The 20,612-nt window shown below is 46.7% G+C and overlaps 1 protein-coding gene across 5 annotated transcripts in view; it reads right to left on the bottom strand.

The window, feature by feature from the left end:
- The window catches only part of KANSL1 (KAT8 regulatory NSL complex subunit 1), a 171,564-nt gene that overhangs the window by 19,100 nt on the left and 131,852 nt on the right, over positions 1-20,612 (bottom strand). For all 5 annotated transcript variants that reach the window (XM_075911136.1, XM_075911135.1, XM_075911139.1 and 2 more), the window contains 4 exons: positions 16,718-16,822; positions 10,270-10,385; positions 7,608-7,800; positions 2,699-2,864 (listed from right to left, as the gene is read on the bottom strand). In XM_075911136.1, the coding sequence (XP_075767251.1) occupies positions 2,699-2,864; positions 7,608-7,800; positions 10,270-10,385; positions 16,718-16,822 (580 nt within the window). The remainder of the gene's footprint in view (positions 1-2,698; positions 2,865-7,607; positions 7,801-10,269; positions 10,386-16,717; positions 16,823-20,612) is intronic.

Raw genomic sequence — 20,612 nt, 5'->3', positions numbered from 1 at the left:
TCACACTGTGCATTTTTCAACCCAAGTTAACATCCTTGTTACCAAGGTTATTACATCATCTGAAAATTCCCAGACTGAAATCAAATGAACCAAAGAAAGTGAAAGGACACCGCACCGATGAAGCTGCACTGCAATGGGTTAAAACGTACATGCCTGCTGACCAAAAGGGGAACATGATCCTCTCCTCCTGAGGTGCTAGGCAGTGCAGCTCTTGGTACATCCTGTCAGGGAAGCCCAACTCCGGGTGCCAAGGTATTAAAGGTGCCAAAGAGAAGTGGATTCAAAATGGGAGTGTAATGAGAGACAGCCAGTTCAAGTCCAGACACTGACCACATTTTCACAAGTTCCTGCAGATCTCATGCATGCAAATATACCATCCAATGTATCTATCCAGCCCATTCAGGAAGACTTTATCGTATTTTTGAGGGTGGGCACAGTGAAAATTTGAGAGTCTGGCCAGCCAGGTTGATGACTCTCCTCTTAATTCTGTGACCTTGAAACCTCTCTCAGCTGGGAAACTGATGCAGACACAAAGAATATTAACCAGATTTCCCTTCCCCCAGCAGCCCACCTTCTTTCAGGTTTTGAGAGGATTACAAAGCCAGCCTCTGGGATAATCAAAGGAGGTCACACATGTATCTGAGGACTCGGGGCATTCTAAGACAAAGGCTGTATTTTAAATGTGTTAGCAAACATACCTGAACACAATTTTTTTAAACAAGACTTTGCACAGTGTAGACAGGACAAGTCATGTTGAAACTGTTAGCTGTGTGGGGTCAACCCTATGAATATGGGATTTACTATAATGCAGCAAAAAACCCAAAGAAATAGTCTGGTAACACTTTATAGACTAACAAAACATGTAGATGGTATCATGGGCTTTCTTGGGCACAGCCCACTTCTTCATATGACCAGAGTTTCTCTGGCTGTGGCAAACAACTAATACAGAGGTATTCCCCTTCTAAAGTACCTGGCCTATTGTGCAATGCAGTAGGTGGAGGAAAGAAATTCCTTCATGATTCCCACAACATGTTTATGCCCTGAAGCATGAAACGCAAGTTGCTCTTCTGCTAGCACCAATACCAAACAAGGCTTTGGTCACAAGACTTTCTGTCCTTTGTAACCTTCTCCCTTCCTCTTTGGGACTGGAGTGCTGGGTGAAAGATGTTCAGCTCCTATCCCCATTTTATAGCTGAGGAAACTGATCCCCAGCGATTTTCAGGAATTTGCCCAAGGTCACAAACTGAGTCAGCTGCCGAGCCAGGAACTGGATCCAGATCTGAGTTAGTCAGTCCAGCAGCTTAACTACGGCCAACCTAAACTGACAGCCTAGAAGCGAAACTCTCTCTCTCAAACTGCGCAAGCTTCCCTCAAACTGCTACAAGCCAACATTTCTCGTCTCATACCTGTGGTGAAGAGATCTCTAGTGAGGGAGTTAAGTCCCTTTGACATGGCCTATTCACTCCTAGGGGGCATCTGCTGAGGGGGCCACCAAGAGAGCCGGTTTCTGCCCGCCGTGGTGATGTTTTTGTGATGGGGGCATTAGGTACAGACAGCAAAAGCTTCCATAAACGAAGCGGTTTTTTTAACTGACAGCTTAAGAGGCAAAGGGATCTGGAAACCATTACCAAACCACCCAACTGACACAAAACTCCCCATAGACTGAATCTGGAAACACCCTGAGGCATCCGTGTAATGCTCTGGTATCCATTTATTGTCTTAAGAATACGCCACTAGTGGAGAGACCTTAAAAAATAGACTTAGAGCTCACAAGAAATCCCGTCATGGAAGTTACAGCCCCGTATTACACAGCTGGACATTAACCTCCGATTCACAGTGCACCACAGAAGATTTGTTGCTGATGTAGATAGAAGAGACTCTCCTTGGAGCTAAGACCATCTCCTCTTCTTCCCCCCCTCCCCCGCCCCCCCACTTTTTTTTTTAAAACCTAAATGGTCAAACTCTTTGGAAGCAAATACATTTCCCAACTAGGGATGTAAAAACCCGTTTGATATGTTAACTGGTTAAACTATATGTTTAACCGACCGGCAGTGTCGCAGGCGGGGGGTCTACTCCAGCCGGGGTGGACAGAGCCCAATGCACCGCACCATGGACGGGGGCTACTCCAGCCAGGCCCAAGCAGGCTGGGCCAAGCCTGTCACCATACTGAGGGGGTTGCTCCGGACATAGGCCACTGTACTGTGCCATTGGGGGAGGGAGAAAGGGGGCACCACTCTATCTTGGTTGGGTGCCGGTTAACTGGTTACCCTGGTAATCATGCTGTTAAGGCGAATGCTTGAACAGTTAACTCTTTAATCCCTATCCCTAACTCGTTTAAAATGGGATCAGTATAACGCTCAAACTCTGCTGCAAGGTTCCACAGCAATGTTATCACAAGGCCTGAGTAAATAGGTGCGTGTCCACAACAGCGGGGATTCACCTCTTCTCATGGGGGAGCCATCCCCCTTAAGCCACTGACAGCTGCATACACTTCACACCGATCTACACACCAATCTACGTACCTAGCACGTTCCTATGGAAAGTGGCAAGTCTCTCCACGTTCTACAGCACCACCACGTGGGCAGGTCCTCAAGCGGCTGGGTTATAGTAGCACCAAAGTTACCCAGTCTCTAGCCTGTTAGTTTGCCACCTTTCAGTATTTCTCCCTCTGTGTGTTGCATTACACGGCAGTGCTTACCGTCGGGGAATGATAGAACAGGGTGAATACATGAGTCCAGCTGGGAGAGGCGCTCCAGCAAAGGGGCTTCATACTGGATTTCCGGAGACAGGGAACTTCGGGTACCACACAGGACACACAACGGGTTCACGTCACAGCTGCAGCGCACCGTGCTGTTACGATGAACCTAGGCCAAAACAAGTACATCTAGGTCAATACACGCCGCTCAAAGAGGCTGATGTGTCCACACCAGCTCATTCAACATGCCACTCTTAGGCCACTGGCAGAGAAATTCTTTTTTACCACAAATTTGAGCTGCTGGCCTTGCCGACACCAGGAAGAGAGGCACTTCCCCCACCCCCCAATTAAGCTTCAACAACCCAAAAAAATCCAACTGAGCACCAATAGAAAATACAGTGTAACACTTTCTGCAATAGCTCAATGAGCGAAAATTGGCTAAACTGAGTCTACAAGGATGTTAAAGGAAGTTTTCAGTCAACTTAAGAAGGCTCAGTTCAGCTGAGGGAAAGCACCTTACTTTCTAGGCAACTCAAGGCCAACATGAGAAATGAGTGTGCTAACTGTTGACGTTTATGGCTAGGTCTTGACCAAAAAAAAAAAAAAAAAAAAAATTAACAACCGTGTTAGCTCAATTAAGCCAGGCATTTCAATTCACAGATGTACAGATTTTAAGGCCAGAAGGGACCACTATGATCATCTAGTTTGACCTCCTGAGTCATTCAGGCCACAGAATCTCCTCTGAAAGGCCTACATCAGGCCCATAACTGGAGTGAGTGTAATACCATGTATTTTAGAGAGATACCCAGTCTTGACTCAGAGTCCAAGTGATGGAGAATCCACCACATCCCTCAGCATTGTTCCAGTTGTTGGTTAACCCCTGTTAAAAAAACCCTAACCAATCCCCCGTCAACGCACCTTTCGTAACTGCTGTTTTTCGAGATGTGTTGCTCATGTCCGTTCCAAGTAGGTGTGTACACCACATGCACAGTTGCCAGAAGGTATTTTCTCTACTGGTACCCGTTGGGTCAGCTGTGGAGCCCCCTGTGCTGCCTTCATGGCAGCATATAGAAGTCTCTACAGGCTATTCAGTTCTACCTTCCCAGATACTCCAACAGAAAATAGGCAGATGGGTCTTGGAATGAACTTGAGCAACGCATCTCAAAAAACACCACTTACGAAAGGCAATTATTTCTTCGAAGGATTACTCGTGTCAATTGCAAGTAGGTGACTCCCAAGCAGTTTGTAGAATGGGTGAGTGTTTACCAAGAGACCGACTACAGCACCGCCTGCCCAATGCAGCATCGTCTCTAGCCTGCTGCGTAATGGTGTAGTGCTGGGGTCTGCAACCTGTGGCTCAGTATGGAACCAAATCTGGCTCTCTTGTCAAGTCCAACACACATGGAACTTTTTACATTAAAATGAAAAAAATTCAAAATTTTAAGAACACGTCATTACTCATATAGCTTGAAAGCGCACATGAACCTGAATGTAACCAGTTATGATGTAAACGTCAAAGAATCGTGCAAAAAGATGCAGCAGCAGAAGTCCCATTAAAGTCTGCGAGTGCAATGTTGCATTTGTACTATTAATCATCATGCCAATTATCAATAATACTAAGTTATATATCCTTAGTCATGCAAATGGGCATTCTTATACTAGCTCTTTATTGACCACCTGTTCCGAATTTTGATATAGTTTGGCTCTGGTTTGAAAAGGTTGCCGGCCCTTGTGTAGTGAGACATCTTAACTAGGAACCTGAGGAAGGAATGCTGCAGATGAAGCGCACTCTTAAAGTTGGGGCCAGTATCTTTGCTACGTTTGAGCACGCCCTCATACAAACCATGATCCAGAAAGGGACCCTTTGGGAAGACACTGGGAGCCCCCTCATCTCCTGGGCAATCACAATGAAGAGCTGCGCCAATTTCCAAAATAGCTGTGTCTGCTCAATGTAAAAAGCTAATAATCCCTGGCCACCTCAAAAGGGATCAGGAGTAGAGGGAAGGTCTTGACACTCCTGCACTGGGGAGTTCACTAGAACCAGACCTGATGGACCTCGCTGTGAGGCTGGAGTCAGTGGCGCCAGATGGATGGGAGGAAGGGGTCCTAGCATGGGACACACCTCACTGGTGCCTCCTTGCTCCACCACTTTAGTGGGAGAGCAACCTCTGTCCTTTCTCTTGTTCAGCACCAGCGAATGGCAGTGAAGCCGGGAACTTGCTCTGGAATTCTTCTGCACTGGGAAATGGAGGTGCCGATGGTCCCTGGAGCCTGAGTCCTTTCTTAGTGCTGCAGCCCTTCTTACCGAGGCCAGCGTGCTCTGCACCCAAGTGCTGGGCTTGCACTCAGACACTGCCTATATCGCACAAGGACAAAGGGTTGACTACACAAGGAGCCGTTTCAGCCTGAACTCCCTCTCCTTCTTGATCCTGGGTCAGATGCCTCTGCAGATCTTACACTTAGCCATTTGATGGACTTTTCCCAAGCACTTCAGGAGGAGTTGTGCATGTCTCCCTTTGCACAGGCCTCAGACAAAACTCACAGGGTTTGAAACCCTGAGGCGGAAGCATGTCCCAGTCCTCGGGAAAGGAAACCGGATGGTGGGAGAACCCCAAACCAAAACTTATCTAAACAATCGAAGACTATTTGAACTAACAACATTATCTACTTGCAGATAAGGAGAAAGTCAATTGGGGTTTGCTTGCTGTTTGCAGGAAAGGAGCTTCTCTAACTGGTAATAAGAAGGAACTGAAAAGACAGCAGGTCGGGAGGGGCCTATATACACTGCCATGAAGGTGCAATTCCAGGGGCTCCACAGCTGACCAGACGGGGACCACTAGGGGAAAAGTTTTTTGGTGTCTGTGCACACACCTACTTGGAATCAAAGAGGCATTTCTGGTCGCAGACTGGAAGCTAAAGCTAACCAATCATAGACCTTCTTATGCTTTTCTCTGCTAGATTAAGGAGCCACATATACTAATCAGAAATCTCCGTGGGATACCTATGGGGGCAGTGATCAAGTCATCTCTGACCTTTCTTTTGAATAAACCAAAGCAGTGGTTTTTCAAACTTAGGGTCACAACCAGTGCTGGATGGTGGAACGTCGGGTGCTGGATCTCGGTGCTGCAGGGGGATCAGGTGAGCAGTGGGGGAACTGAGGCAGCTCTCTTCCTGTTCTGGCACAGCAGACTGCACTGCGCCCCAGAAGTAGCTGACAGCAGGCCTGGCTCTGAGGTGAGGGGGGCAGAGAAGCACACAGGGCTCTGCGCACTGGCCCCGCCCTGAGCACTAGCTCCACACTCCCATTGGCTGGGAACCTGCTGCTTCTGAGGTGCAGCCTGGTCTGCAGTGCCAGAAGAGGCTGGAAGCTGCCTTAGCGCCTCCCCTCCCCCGTGACAGGGAGCCACTTGAGGTAAGCCCGTCCTGCCCCAGCCTCTTCTCCCCTCCCCCAAGCCAGAGCCCCCTCCTGTATCTCAAGGCTCCCATCCTCAGCCCCACCTGGAGTCCACACACTATTCAAACTGTGTTGATGCCCACAACTCAGCAATTTCCTTCAACTGGGTCATGAGGAAAAAAAAAACTTTGAAAACCCCTGAGCTAGAGATTGGACCTTTTAAATCTCTCCCTACATGGAATATTTTCCAAACTCTGAATCACTCTTAGAGCTCACTCCTAAACCCTTCCCAGTTTTTCAGCATTACTTTTCAAAATTTGGACCCCAGCATCCAACAGTATGCAAGCAACAATCTCACTAACGCTGCAGGCAGATGAACCCACCATGGCAGGTAAGCCAGATTACTCAGCATAGCTCACGTGCTCCTAACAGCATTTACCACTTCAATTTCAGTCATCTGCAAATTTTAAAAGCAAGGATTTTATTATTTTCTTCCAAACCTTTGATAAAGGTGTTGAATGGCATTGGGCCAACAGAAGATCTGTGCAGAACCCTCTAGAAATACTCATAACTGGATGATGAATCTCCATTTACACTTGTATTAAGATAATTTAATCGATTTAACAATTCAAACATGCCCTTTTTGTTCAACAGTATAGCGCCTAACTGAGATAGCTCTCTAAATTCTAGTACCTGGACACTTGCAACCCTATGATAATGCAGTTTGGCTTGAAACCCTTGTTGCGTAGCAGTAATGAGACTAGTTTGCCCTGAGTAATGGTTCTTTAATCACGAGAGCCACCCAGAGTCCAACTAAACTTCTGGCAAGACTGAACCCACAAAAAATACCCATACCTCCACTGCTAGTACAGCCCTCTATGCGTACGCCAGAATGGTTTGCTATGCCCAAAGGAACATGTAAATAGTGAGAGTGCTTTACAAGATTTCTTTCCATTTTACTTACCTAAATGATGACATCATAAACCCCCCAAAAGTTAGCTATGCCATCTCCTGCACACGGGAATGGACTTTGCCTCCCATTCTTCCCCAACCCCACATTCACTTTTATTGAAAATACCCATGATAAACCGCAGTCTTATCTATAGTTAAGGTTACCTGACCATTCCATTTTACACAGCTTATGGCTTTACCAAATTTTTAAGAATTTTGCAAAGAAATTTTCCATACTGGGTATCGGCCTCTGCCATTTTTTAAATTATAGCTAATGTTTAATAAAAGTTGCTCATAAGATTTCTCCCCCAAGTACTTATTAATCCCCTCTTCTCTTATACAAGAGTTGCAATTATTGTCATAAATTAACTGTATGGTTTCCCTATAACATCTACAGCTGCTTATAGCCTCAATGCCATTTGCTAATTTAAAAAAAAAATATCTTAGATCAACCTCATATGGTGGAAGTCCATCAAGACTTCAGTTCTCACTCGGGTCACACATGCTTCCTGCCAACCAGTTCCACATCAAATAAAGATGAGCAAGAGGACACCAGCACACACTGACCTTTTTGGAGAGGGGTATGATGTTGCTAGGCCGAACGAGCCGCCGCTTCTTGCAGCTCAGAACCGGGCGGGTGCGAGCTGCAACACAGGTTCCATCAGAAGACGACACCATGTTCAGTCGCTGCTTTTTATGCAACAGCTCCTCCACATCTGAGCCATCTCCCTGAGCATGTTCTGCCAAGCCAGACTGAAGACTGTCCAAGAGCAGAAGAAATTGAGAGTATTAGACATTTTTATCCATTTGGCTATGCAGTGAATAGATGGCGCCCAAAGATCCAAACTGAGTTCACAATTCTGGCCACACCTACCACCAAAGATGGAAAAACTGAAGTATTTTTTAATTGTTTGACACCGTTGCATTTTCCTCTGATCACATTCCAAGTTTTAAAAAAGGGCACTATGAAAAAGTGCAGAAGAAAGAGTAACCTACTAGGTATGTGAAAGTAACCATGTCATTACACGCAGTCCCTCCTCCCCCTGGCTGCCTCTGTATCAGAGGCAGCAGTGCAGGCGGAAGGAGGGGGAAGCTGGCAGGAGCCCGCAATCCCCACAGACAGGCTCCCACATCTCTCCCCCACTGCCTGCCTTTGTATTAGATGAAGCAGGTGGGAGCTGCCTGCCCCCCTTGCATATAACCAGGGCTCGCTGAACCGCGGTGAGCCCCGCTTGACAGCCATGCTGTCCGGCGATCTGCGCATGCACAGATCGTTCTGCGCATGCACAGATCGCCCGAACCCAGCTCTTCCGGGTTACAATCTACTCACCACGGGTGAGTAGACAGTATTATTTGTCGAGCCCTGCATATAACCATGCATCAAATTTTCAGCAATTACACAACTATTTAATTAAACGCATTTTAACATCGTTAGTACCAACTAAAATCAACCATGAGAATTACATAAAATTCCACCAGGACATTTCAATCCCAATGGAAGCATTCTCTTTCTCTCTAACCTCATAGCTCTACCAACTGATGCCTCAAACCTAGCATGCAGGATCCCCTGAAATTCAAGTCTTAAGTCTCTCGAGACACTGGCAGGCTATCTGTAATGGGCCCAAATGCCACCGGGTACCAAGCTGAGAAACAAATGGTTGAGAACGGATGCTTAGAACCTAGACATGGACCCCAAATCTGGTCTCCACAAATTTGTACCATTGCAATCTTCATCGGTGTGACTGCAATGTTCATACTAGCCTTCCTGTGCACACAGCACCTCCGCACTGGCAGTATATACTTATCTTAATTCCAACACATCTCCTCCACTGGCCAGAACAGTTTTCTCCTCATTAGCATATAATGCCTAAGTTTTGTAAGTGAAATTACACAGTTCTCAAATGTAGCGCCTTGATGGCAGAACTAACTGCAGGCATATCAAGGTATTTTGTTGCTGTACTGGGACAATTAACTGTATCAATACAATTGAAATACCACTGCTCTCTACAGCAGTGGTCACCAACCAGTCGATCAGGATCTCCTGGTCGATCTTGGAGCCTTTGACAGGTGTGGCCAAAAGGCAATCAAGCGCAGGCACTTCAGCTGCTCCTTCCCCCACTGCTGTGCATCTCCTGCCTTTTGCCTTGGAGCTGCCCCTCCCTGGGTGCCTGTTGCTTGCAGTGCAGAGCAGGGAAAGGAGAGGAGGGGGCGCTGGGTGTCAGGATGCTCCCTCTCACCCTGTATTCTGTCTTCACAGAACAGGGCGGGGGAGCACAACAGGACTTGGGATGAAGGGAGTTTGCTGGCTGCTTTGGAGAGTGGTGCAGGGCCAGGGCATGGGTAAGCCTGCCTTAGCCCCACTGCCCCACCACCCAGGAACCACACCTGAGGTAAGCAGGGCCCTGCTGGAGCCAGCTCCAATCCCCTCCCCCAGTCATGAACTCCCTCCTGCACCCTAAACCCGTCCTAGCCCTGGGCCCTCTGGACCCAAATTCCCTTACAGAGCCTGTATCCTGAGCCCTCTCCTACACCCCAACTCCTGCCCCAGGCTCAGCTCAGAGCCCCTCACACTCCAAATTCCCTACCAGAGCCTGTGCCCAAACCCTCTGCCCCAGCCTGGTGAAAGGAAGGGAGGATGGGGGAGGGAGGGGCAGGAGGATGGAGTGAGAAGGGGCGGAGTCTCGGAGAAGGGGCACAAAGGAGGCGGGGCAAGGATATCTGGGTTTGAGGTAGATCCTGGATTGCACTTAAATTCAAAAAGTGATCTTGTGCTGAAAAAGGTTGGAGACCCCTGCTCTACAGTGTGTACCAATAGACGAATAAATGCAACAGTACTGGAAAACACCTTATGAACAGCTGCAAACACTTGCTAGTACTGCATGCATGGCAGAGATTTCCAACAGTCTTTGCAATACTTCAAGTCTCTTCAAGCGCCTCATGTCTGCTTTCACCCAACAGTAAATCCCACTATGTTCTCTTAATGACAGCAGCTCTGAAGTAGGATCAATTCCATCTAGGTAGTTGGTCTAAAGCACTGTTGATGATCACGTCTGTAATTAGGGTAGGTGTGGACTTAACGCCTACCACAACCATGAGAGGCTATAGCTATGCCTGAAAAAGGTTGAACGGTCACAGACTCTAGAGTTGGGCAGGCCTAGTTCATAAAGGGATACTGTCAATAACGCTAGAGGCATAAAATCTCCCCGGGCAGCCCATACAAGAGCCTTACGTGTTAATAACTCCATTGACAGGTCTCAGCGCTCCACAGGGTTTGGAGGGAAGGGATTCTGGAGTATTTCCAGCAGATGTACCAAGATTCACTGCTGGCTGGGAAACGGAAGCACCCTGCAGAGGAAAAAGAAAGGACACAATTGATGAAGTTTCCCACACAACCACGTAGATTTCCATCATCTGTACTTCTGCACCACTAGCAGAGACCAGATCAATAGGCTTCCATGCAGAACTTCAATTTCTGGAAGCTTCACAAACCGGCAAATATGTGTACGTTAGGGGAATAAGAGAACAAAGCAAGCCAAGAAACGCGAAGGTCCTATTAGGAAGATTTTAACATTATGCCTCACTGTAGCACAATAACCACACGTGCAAATTACACTGACCCTCCAGAGATCTGCAGAACTTTGAAGTTCAGTGGCTTTAGATCACGTAAGCTGCCAGCATCATTCTGGGGCCCCTTCTACATGAAGAAAAAGCACCAAATTTTGACAAAGCTATCTACAAAGGGGTTTAGGTGCCTAAGACTGCAAATCTGGTCCCAAACATATTTTTAAACACGCTAAAGCTACGGATGTGAGCGTGTAGTCGTTTACATGATTAACCGGCAGGTGGGACACACTATTTTCTAAGCGCAGTCCAAATAGGATAAAAACAGTCAGCCCAGGATACCCTGAAGATCCCTAGGAACAAGCCAAGGAATAGAACGATCTGAAAGTATCAGGAGGAACTGCCTCTTGGGATGGGGGATGAACCATTTCCCCTCTCTCATCTGGCCCCTCTTCCTGAATATCCCAACGCAGAGGGAACACCCTGCGGCCCCCATGCAGCCCCACTGGAGTTCTATGTGTGGTCCACAAGACATTTTGTTTACTGTTGCCCACAGGGTTGCCAGATTCCGCTGGTTTGGGTCCGTGTCGTTCCACCCCCCCCCCCAGTATTACTAAAGGGACAGGCATGTAAAGAAAGGGTACGTGAAGTGCGGTGTGTGCTGATTGCACATAACACTGACAGAGCTGTGCGCTCCCTCTGCATCCAATCAAAGCGCTGGTACGATTCAGTCAACACACTCCGCAAATTCTAGGTATGCAGGTGCAGTCAGCAAAACTGCCCTGTCCTGGGACACCGTCTTGGTTAAGACAACTTGAGGCCCGCTGAGGTGAAGGAATGCCACTCACATGGCCCACTCGCTAGCCTAGCTTGCCCACCACTCTCCTAAAGTCTGTTTTTGTAAGCCTGTGAATTCTCTGGACCCCTGTGGCAGTTTGCTCAGTAAGGAACGGAGTGAACTGAAAAGGGGAGGTAGTTGGGGGGGAACAGGAGTCCAAGGAGGGAATGTTCCATGAGCCAAGGGCAGCATTGCTCATTTAGACTCAGCAAGGGGATCTGTCATCAATGTCCTTTATTTTTTGTGCACCACACCATTACACTGCTGATGCTCTCAGAGCCCTCCACAGGCTGCCATTTCCCTCAGACCTGCTGGCCAGACACACACACGTACACCGAGCCCTTGAATGGAGGCTATTTCAGTTCTTTGATTTGCTTCCGCCAGGAAAAAGGTAATTTAGACTGAGATAGGTTCTCTGCACTTGTGACGTACAAGGGGAGTGGAGTCAAGGTAGCAAGAGCAGCCAGCTCTGTACTCTGGGCACAGAGGCAGTGTTGTTCCTGCACTGGGAGACAGCAGAGCTAATAAAGTTGCCTGTGGCTACTGCTTAGGAAAAGAGAGCTGGAGACTCTAGAGTAGTTGAGAATCCAGGAGAAGCACCTGAAAAAGGCGGCACAAGCCTCTAGCAGTCTGTACTTACAGCTGCATTAATCATGTTTGTTTATTCGTGTGGGGGGGGGGGGTGGGGGGGGAGACAGGATGCTCTGCTATGGGTATGGGTGATGGACATTCAGCACAGCTGTGAGTATCAAGGGATGCTGGCAGTCTCCTAATTACCTTGCAACTGGTTTGCAATAGGGATGTTAGATAATGTTTATTTTAGTAATTGTGTAGCCACAAAAAAAAAAAGTATCAGTTACATGTTAATAAAATAATCTCTGGGGCAGGGCCAGCAGCCAGTGCACTCCCGGTCTCACTCCCAGGGAGCCCTCTGCTACTGCCCCTATATATAAGAGGCAGCAGCACAGAATGGGCAGAGCCAGTCCATGAGGGCTTTAAAAATCAGCTTTCTGTGAAGATCTCAGCTGCTCCAAGAACCCATGGAGCAACCTCTGTCCATGGAGAGCCCAGGCCTGCCACAGAGAGAGGTTGTTCCAGTATCCCGTCTGCTCCCTACCCCCAGCACTGCTGCCTCTGATACTCTCCTCTCATGCTGTTACCTCTGTAACAGGTGCTTTTAAGCCAGCTCCCAACTCTCCCCTCCTTGCTGTCTCGGATACAGAAGCACCAAGGATGGGGGTGCATGTTGTCATTTGATTAACCAATAAGCCCAAGATTATTGGTTAATTATTTAAAGGACTATACCCTGACATGCCTAGTTTGCATCCTTTCCTACTCTGGTTTTTAATCTCTTGCTGCCCGACCACCACTAGTACGGACCTATTTTGGATGTGAAAGTCTAGAAACATGGCTACTTCCCAGGGCTGGCAGCACAGCACGACTCAGTCCACTGCAACCCCTGTGAAGGCCCCCTCTTTGCATTTGGAACTAGGCGTTCTCAGGACACTGAAGCCTCATAGGCTACACAACATTTCATTCTTATACATCCTTGTAGCTCTCAGACCTACTCTAATCTCTGCATTTACTTCTCTCAGCCGTTCTCCGTTCCGATGCTTCCTCTCTGCAGGGAAAAAACCGGTCACTGCAGCAAATAAAGCCTTCAAGTGCCATCTCCTGGCAAGGAGGGCTCACGTTAAGAGTACGTCTACACTGCTGGAGAACGAGCCTCCCAGCGTAGACACACAGACTTGTGTTAACGGGGCTTGCAGCTACTGCACTGAAAATATCTGTGCAGATACTGCAGCTCAGGCTCCAATGCCCGTTCTTCACTCCCTTGGGCTTGAGAGCCTGAGCACCAACGTAAAGCAACATCTACAGAGCTAGTTTGAGTGCACAAGTCCTATCAAAACAACTCTGCGGATCCAGGCTGGGCGGCTCACTCCCAGGTGCAGGGGAGACATATTACCAAGTGTCTGAACTAGCTAGAAGGGCTGGGAAGACATGGGGCAGAACAATTTCCTCCCCACACTCTTGTAGATCACACGGCTACCCTGCTGACTATCCAGGGCTGTAGCTACTTCAGGATTTCCCGTCATTCGTGGCATTTCCAGTCCTGAAATGGAAGCTAACAGAAGGAATGTCTAGACCTTGTCAGGATCATAAATTCCCTTCCAGGGATTATCAGACAACGTTCCACACAGCCTGCTGGAGTGATCCTACAACACATGCCACCCAATAGTCAACACCTGCTGAAACATCCTGGGGCTCTCAGAGGAAATTACTCTGAATGGAAGAGAGATTCAGACCCTCGAGAATGATTGGTGATGATTGGATCCACTTTCCCTTCCCCCTTTTGCACACCAGCTCTCCCTTCCCCTTGCAGCTTGCTCTGCAACAAGGAAATGGGTGCAGCCAAAGGGAGCGGCATTCCATGCAGCACTCGGGTGCAGAGATAGTAATGCAGAACTCCGGAGCCTGGGCTGAACAGAACAGCCGGAGGCGGAGGAGGTTACATGAAAGAGGACTGAGGAGGGACACCAGATAAGGCTGCCCTCCTAATCGGGGTTTTAGTCAACAGGAATGTGCTCCAGACTTGTTCTCTGGCTCTGTATAACCAAGCCTCTTCCTGACTCACCGCCCCACCCGCTCTCTGAAAAAAGTGCAATTAAACACATGCATAATCCTGCAGGGGGAGCAGAACTGCTTGGTGCCTAAAGGCAACATTTCCTGTGGCTGACGCCCTGGGCATTATCTCAGGCAGCCAGGCAGCTCACAACTCAACAAAAGGTGGAAGGCTGGGAGAGGACTGCACAGAAGAGCGGAGTGGGGGTGATAAGACAACTTCAAAGGAGGCCCCTATACGAACATGATAAGAGCCGACTTTGGGGTGTAGGCTACAACAGTGACCACATGCCTGTTCTGTGCAAACAGCAATCTCAGCACATGCTTCATTATTTCTTAGTAGCCCTTTGTATTGCTGTAGTATGCAGGAGGCCCAACCAGGAATCCGGATCCCATGGTGCTAACACTGTACAAATATGGGTCACTGTCCTGAAGAGCTTACGTTCCCAGCGGATACAAAACTAAGAAACAGAAACACCAGATAACAATGAGAGGATAACAACCAGTGCGACACAGTGGTACCAGCACTGACTGACCAGGCATCACAGCACAGGAGAGTTTTTAGAAGGGATCTGAAGGAAGATCATGCGATGGCCTTACCACCTTGCGGTCATTTATGGGGAGTTCCTTCATAGGGTCAGCACAGGAACCTATGTTTTGTTTTTCCTTTTGAAAAGCAGCATTGGCATATTCTCAACACTTTCTGATTTAAACAGACACTCTAGAGCAAAATGAAGTCTTCCTCCCACTGTTAAAACTTCACTATTTATCTCAGTCTTCAATCTGGCATTGGCGGATTCTCTCAAGTGACAGGAAACTATTCACTGCATGGGTTTGCCTTCTCTGAGGTTCTCAGAGAATTCTGTTCTACTGTACGCCTGTTATTCCCTGTCTATTATTTGGTTGTCATGAAAGAAAGTAAATAATCACTGGTCAGAACCAGTCACTGTATGATCTAAAGCACCTTCTGCTATTCCAGCCTCGTAGCCTTACTCTTGCTCTGCTTCTGTACTTCAATCCTAACCTGTAGCATACCCTGCTTCTCTGGTCAGAAGCAAATCCTCTCCACTGTAGCAAATTACGTAGTACATTTTATGATGGGGTGAACTGCCATTCAGTGACTAAAAAGACACCCCAAACAAATGTATTTGATTCCCAGTCTCAAGAGGTGAAAACCCAGTACAAAGTTATCTGTAGCACTGTCTGTCCTTTATAGGCTGTCAGTAATGAGATATTCTTGTCCATTATTGATTGGTATTGGTAATGTCGTATTGTTGGCCAATATAAGTAGGCTTGGCAAAAACAGATTTTTAAATAATGTTGATAGACTAGATCAATGTTTATTTTTCATGGTTTTTTTTTTAGGTTTTAATCATTTAAATTTTCACTTTGTGGGAAATTATGCCCTCATGTCAAACCATTATTTAATGACAACAGACAGATTCAAAACGCTAAAACTTTGTAACTGTTACAACTAGAACTTTCAGCATAATATGCCAAAATACACAAAGGAAATAACTAACTCAAACTAAGTTCTCGGGTTAGATTTCTCTTATATCACCTAATTTTTAGTGTTGTCAAGGGAAATATTTTTCCTTCCTGGCTGCCTATGCAGTGAAATTGACATTAACCAACAAAAATCTAAATCCTTCCATACCTCATGGTGAGGAAAAGAATCAGAGCTGATACTTGACAGTAGCAAAGAGAACACTAGAAACCTTCAAAATAGGACATCAAAATAATGGGAAGTCCTCTGTTTCGGGAGCCAAATTCCAAAAGTGTAGCAACAAGAGAACATGGGTTTTATTTAATATTCACCCATAGAACAGGCTTTCTATGCCAACTATGGATGCTTAAAACCCACTGTCTTATGCAGGCAGAAATATTCATCTTGAGTCTGAATTTATAAGCTAGAATAAATATTAACCATTCTGTAGCCACACAGATACTAACTCTCACCACCAAATGCAATGAGTGGCAAAATTTACATATTCTTTGGGTGCTCCGACAATTTGCTGCAGATTTAAACTTACCACACCCTAGCAGCTGGGCCTCTATGGTCACTGCCAGTATGAGGACCTAGAGGTCAGTCCAAGTGTGGCTCTCTGTACTATGAAGCCATTTGCAAAAACCTCATCTTTAATATGTAGGTGTTGCCATGAATGATTACAAGAGCAAGCCAGGCCAGGATGCGCTGCTTGATGAATCCCAGAGTTTATGGCCTACATTTCTGTGTTAAACAAATATTAAATTCTCTGTATAGCTCCCACTCAGGGATCTCCTAGCATCATTTATTCCTATTTGATGGGAAGTGAAACAAAGGCATTGATTAATAACACTGTGCACCCGCCTGTTCCAGCCAGCCTGTCCACTTGCGTCTTTCAACGATCACTCCGCCTGGGAGACGCCTTGCCGTTGTGGGGCATGCTCCCCATGGAGGCTATGTTCAAAGGATCTCCCCCCACCTCCCTCTGGCCGTGTGTTGAGCTCCAGGTAACCCAAACCGCACTGCAGGCCACAAACAACGGCCCTTCTCTAAGGGCTTCCAGACACCCCAGCCTAAGGATCCGTCTTCCAGGACACCCTCCCAAAACAAGATGCACCAATACATGCAAACATATATCCAGTTGTGTTTCTTTCCATATTTGGCACTTACCAGTCTGTCAGTCCCGGGCTCCAGCTTAACTTCAGCACTAAGGGAATGGGATGCATCATCTATTGCAGGATCTGGGGTTGATGCTTCACCGAGCACTATCAGTCCCTAGAGGAAAGAAAAATAGAACAAGGATTATTACTGCAGCATGGTGGATGGCCTTCTTCAATCTCGTGTCTCTTTCCTCCTCTTCACGCTCCAGAAGCCTAAACCACCACTCCAAGTGCGTGTGCCCCCAGCATTGTTCGAACAGCAAACAGAATCCCAGCCGCATGGATTTTCCCATCACCTAAGCTAAACCGGTGCGGACTCCTCCATAGCACACAGCTGGCTCCCTCTCAGGCAAGGCTGATGAAATGCTGCTGCTCCTCTCCCATGCACTGTACGTACGCTAGAGTCAGCTAGCTATATGTGAGCAAATACAAAGAGAATGTTTCCATGGAGTGGAAAGGGGCATTATTTTTTGTAATAGAGAATACGAAGTGGAAGCCCCATCGCAGCAAGACAAAGGGGAAGGCAGTCACAACTGTGCAAGGCAAAGACAGCAAACCCTGGCTAAAAACCCCAGCACCAACTTGCAGCAGATTTTCATCGTGGAAGCTGCATTCTCAGAGGTCAATAAAAGAAAGAAAAACTCTGATATTTAAATAATCAGCAGCCGCTAACTGTCCAGTAGGGCACAGAGGGCTGTTTTATCTAACGATATTGATTCTCTCCTATTTTTCCCTTTCACCCCAAAGCACGTGAAGTTTAATTTACCATTGGAGAGGGTCCAGCGGAGGGCGACCAAAATGATGAGGGGGCTGGAGCATATGACTTATGAGGAGAGGCTGAGGGAGTTGGGTCTGTTTAGTCTGCAGAAGCGAAGAGTGAGGGGGGGATTTGAGAGCAGCCTTCAACTTCCTGAAGGGAGGTTCCAAAGAGGATGGAGAGAGGCTGTTCTCAGTAGTGACAGATGAGAACAAGGAGCAATGGTCTCAAGCTGTGGTGGGAGAGGTCCAGGTTGGATATTAGGAAAAACTATTTCACTAGGAAGGTGGGGAAGCGCTGGGATGTGTTACCTAAGGAAGTAGTAGAGTCTCCATCCCTAGCGATGTTTAAGTCTCGGCTTGACAAAGCCCTGGCTGGGTTGATTTAGTTCGTATTGGTCCTGCCTAGAGCAGGGGCTGGACTTGATGGCCTTCTGAGGTCTCTTCCAGCTCTGTGGTTCTATGATTCTACCAACCAGAACTACTCTACTTTTATACTAAGCGGATGCTAATAACTCATCATGGCCGCACATGAATTAGGAACTGACAAAGATGACCTATTTAACACTCACAAGGGGGGTGGACAAAGGAGAAAACCTTTTCGTAAGATACAACTAGGGGGAGGTGAGAGGTGGGCTGCGAGGAAGAGGTTGGTTCCTATATGTACAACACCCCATTCCCCAGGTAAACATAACTTAAAGGCGATAACAAGGAAAATAAACTGGAAGGAAAAGGATAACAGCAGTGAAGGGGCAGCACTAATGAGAACAGAAACATGATAAAGCTTGCGAGGGTGGTGGGAGCATGAGGAGCACCTTAAAGGCATGAATGTGCAGTGAGGTGAAGACAAACTAGGACAATGGAGATGGCTGGTCCTTCCCTAGGATGCCAACAGGCCTACTTGGAAGGAGGAGAGCAGTTTTCAGGGATACAACAAGGCCATTAAAGCTAGGGAAGAGCAAAAATGCTCCCCACTTCCACAGAACTCTGTGGCCATGTGCACGGGCCTCCCAGATGCCTCCACAAGCCTTGCATGGACACGTGGTATAGCAACAACTGCCTCTTACAGACACTTGTACTGATGGCACCCTTCCCATATTTGAGCCTAACTAACATCATGGCTTGAAGGAATCCGACCTAGAATAGCAGTCCACTGGGTTTCCAGAAAATCATGGTGGCCACCCATAATCCAGTAATTTATTTAAGAGCCACCAAACAAGATAAGCACGTATAAATAAAAGGAGAGAGGCGGTTTCTGACAAGCGGTGCTGTCTGCCTCCATTCTTCCATCCCCCTGCTTCCTTATTCCCCTTAAGAAAACTCACCAATGTCCAGGGAGGATTTATTATTTTCTATAGATTTCTACGCGTCAGAAGACAGAGTTGGGCTGAGAAGTGATGGGGAGGTGTTGGATACTGGAATTCTATAAATGCTTAATCGCTGTGCTGCTTCTCCCAGCTTCCCAAAGCAGTGATCTACCCAAAGCAACCCATTATCTTCTGCAGCCAGTTCCAAACCCATCCAAGGTTGGGAACCAGAAGCAGGAAGGTAGGTCAGGCAGAGGAAAACTGGCATGGAGCTAGCAAACAGACTGGCAATGGTGAAAGATATGCAAGAAAACCAAGAGCAGTCTCCTTCTTCTCCTGGCATTCACACAGTCGTGTGCCCCCCCCCCCTTTTTTTTTTGCTCGGGGAAAGCAAAGTGAAGAGGCAGAGAAAGTCAGGGTTAATGAAAGGCTTTATTATCTTCAATCCACCCTCAATAAGAACATAAATAGAGGAGCAGAACTGTTCTGGGGATTCCAGGAAAACAGCAGTGATCAGATCTAACACCTACGATATTTATTAGTAAAATGATTTGAAACTTTTTTTTTAGTATCAGTCACCATTTTATTCTCAGTGCCTGAATATTCAGTCATACCTGCCACTGTATTGTTTTTAGCCAGAGCAACTCTAGTCTGATGAAATATAAAAGAGCTTTAAGAATCCCCTACATGAGGAATGCAGGGTAGAGGAAGTCTTGTACTTTAAAAAATAAAATTTGATGTTTTAAATCCTTCATTTAGAAAATTTGAAAGTATATCCTTTTTTATACTTCCATATAGGATATTTATTACCAGCTCTTGCCTTACATTCTCTCTTAGAACACTATTCTGAATTAAGCTGTGGGAAATGGCTAGGTTTCCTTCATCACAAACCTATATAATTTATTACAGTAACCAAATGGAACCCTTCCTCTAGATAGCGAGGTGTTTTGTTTTACTTTTTCAAGCCTCAATGATTTACTCTGCTTTATAAGTAGGGATTCAATCATTAATTAACTTTATAGTTCAACTCTTTAAGCAGAAAAAGTAAAGGGAAACATGTGAGCTCTAATTAGGGACTTAGAATGACATATTTAAAGCACCCAGAAACATGCTAGGTATACTTTACAAACAAGAAATTTGATGGTTCCTTCTTGCATACACTGGTTAGTCTGATTATTTTTTCTCTGTGCAAATTTTATTAACTATGGATGGGATTAACTGGAAGCCATCTGTATACCCCATCTGACAATGCGACATGCCCCAGACACACGGTGCTCATACTACTCTAGTATCAATCAGCCTCTAATAAGACGATATTGGGTAGGAAGAGGGGCAGTAGAACACAAAGCTGTCTCAGAAGAAGGCTGTAGAACAGGGCTACTCAACATGCGGCCTATAGGTGGGAGCCAAAAACAAAAAAGTAGTCAATATAATGGTCTTCTGATGATGTGTGTTTTAGTAGCTACATTCCTGGACTGTCATTGCTCATTAAAAGTGCTGTCATGTGGGTGGAAATCGGGTAAAATACTGCATTTTATTAATATCAGCAGAACTGATTTAAATGGGGCCTGTGTGTTATGTAGTCTTGCCTTAATCTTTGTATTCATGCCCGCCAGTGTGAAAGAAACTATTTGCAGGTACATGCAACCACGCTTAAGCTGTGGCCCTCAGCACGTGCTGTGAGCAACACTGGGGCCCCCGGGGCTTCCAAAGTTGTGTAGCCCTGCTGTAGAGTTATCTTCACTCCTCCCAATATAAACCTGATTCACTGAGTTATCCCAAGTTTAGCAGGAGATGTGTACATAGAAACTGCTGCAAATCACTGTCTGGCAACAAGCTCTT

The sequence above is a fragment of the Pelodiscus sinensis genome, chromosome 29 (assembly GCF_049634645.1).
Source record: "Pelodiscus sinensis isolate JC-2024 chromosome 29, ASM4963464v1, whole genome shotgun sequence".
Lineage (NCBI taxonomy): Eukaryota > Metazoa > Chordata > Testudines > Trionychidae > Pelodiscus > Pelodiscus sinensis.
This window is presented reverse-complemented; position numbering and strand designations above follow the sequence as displayed.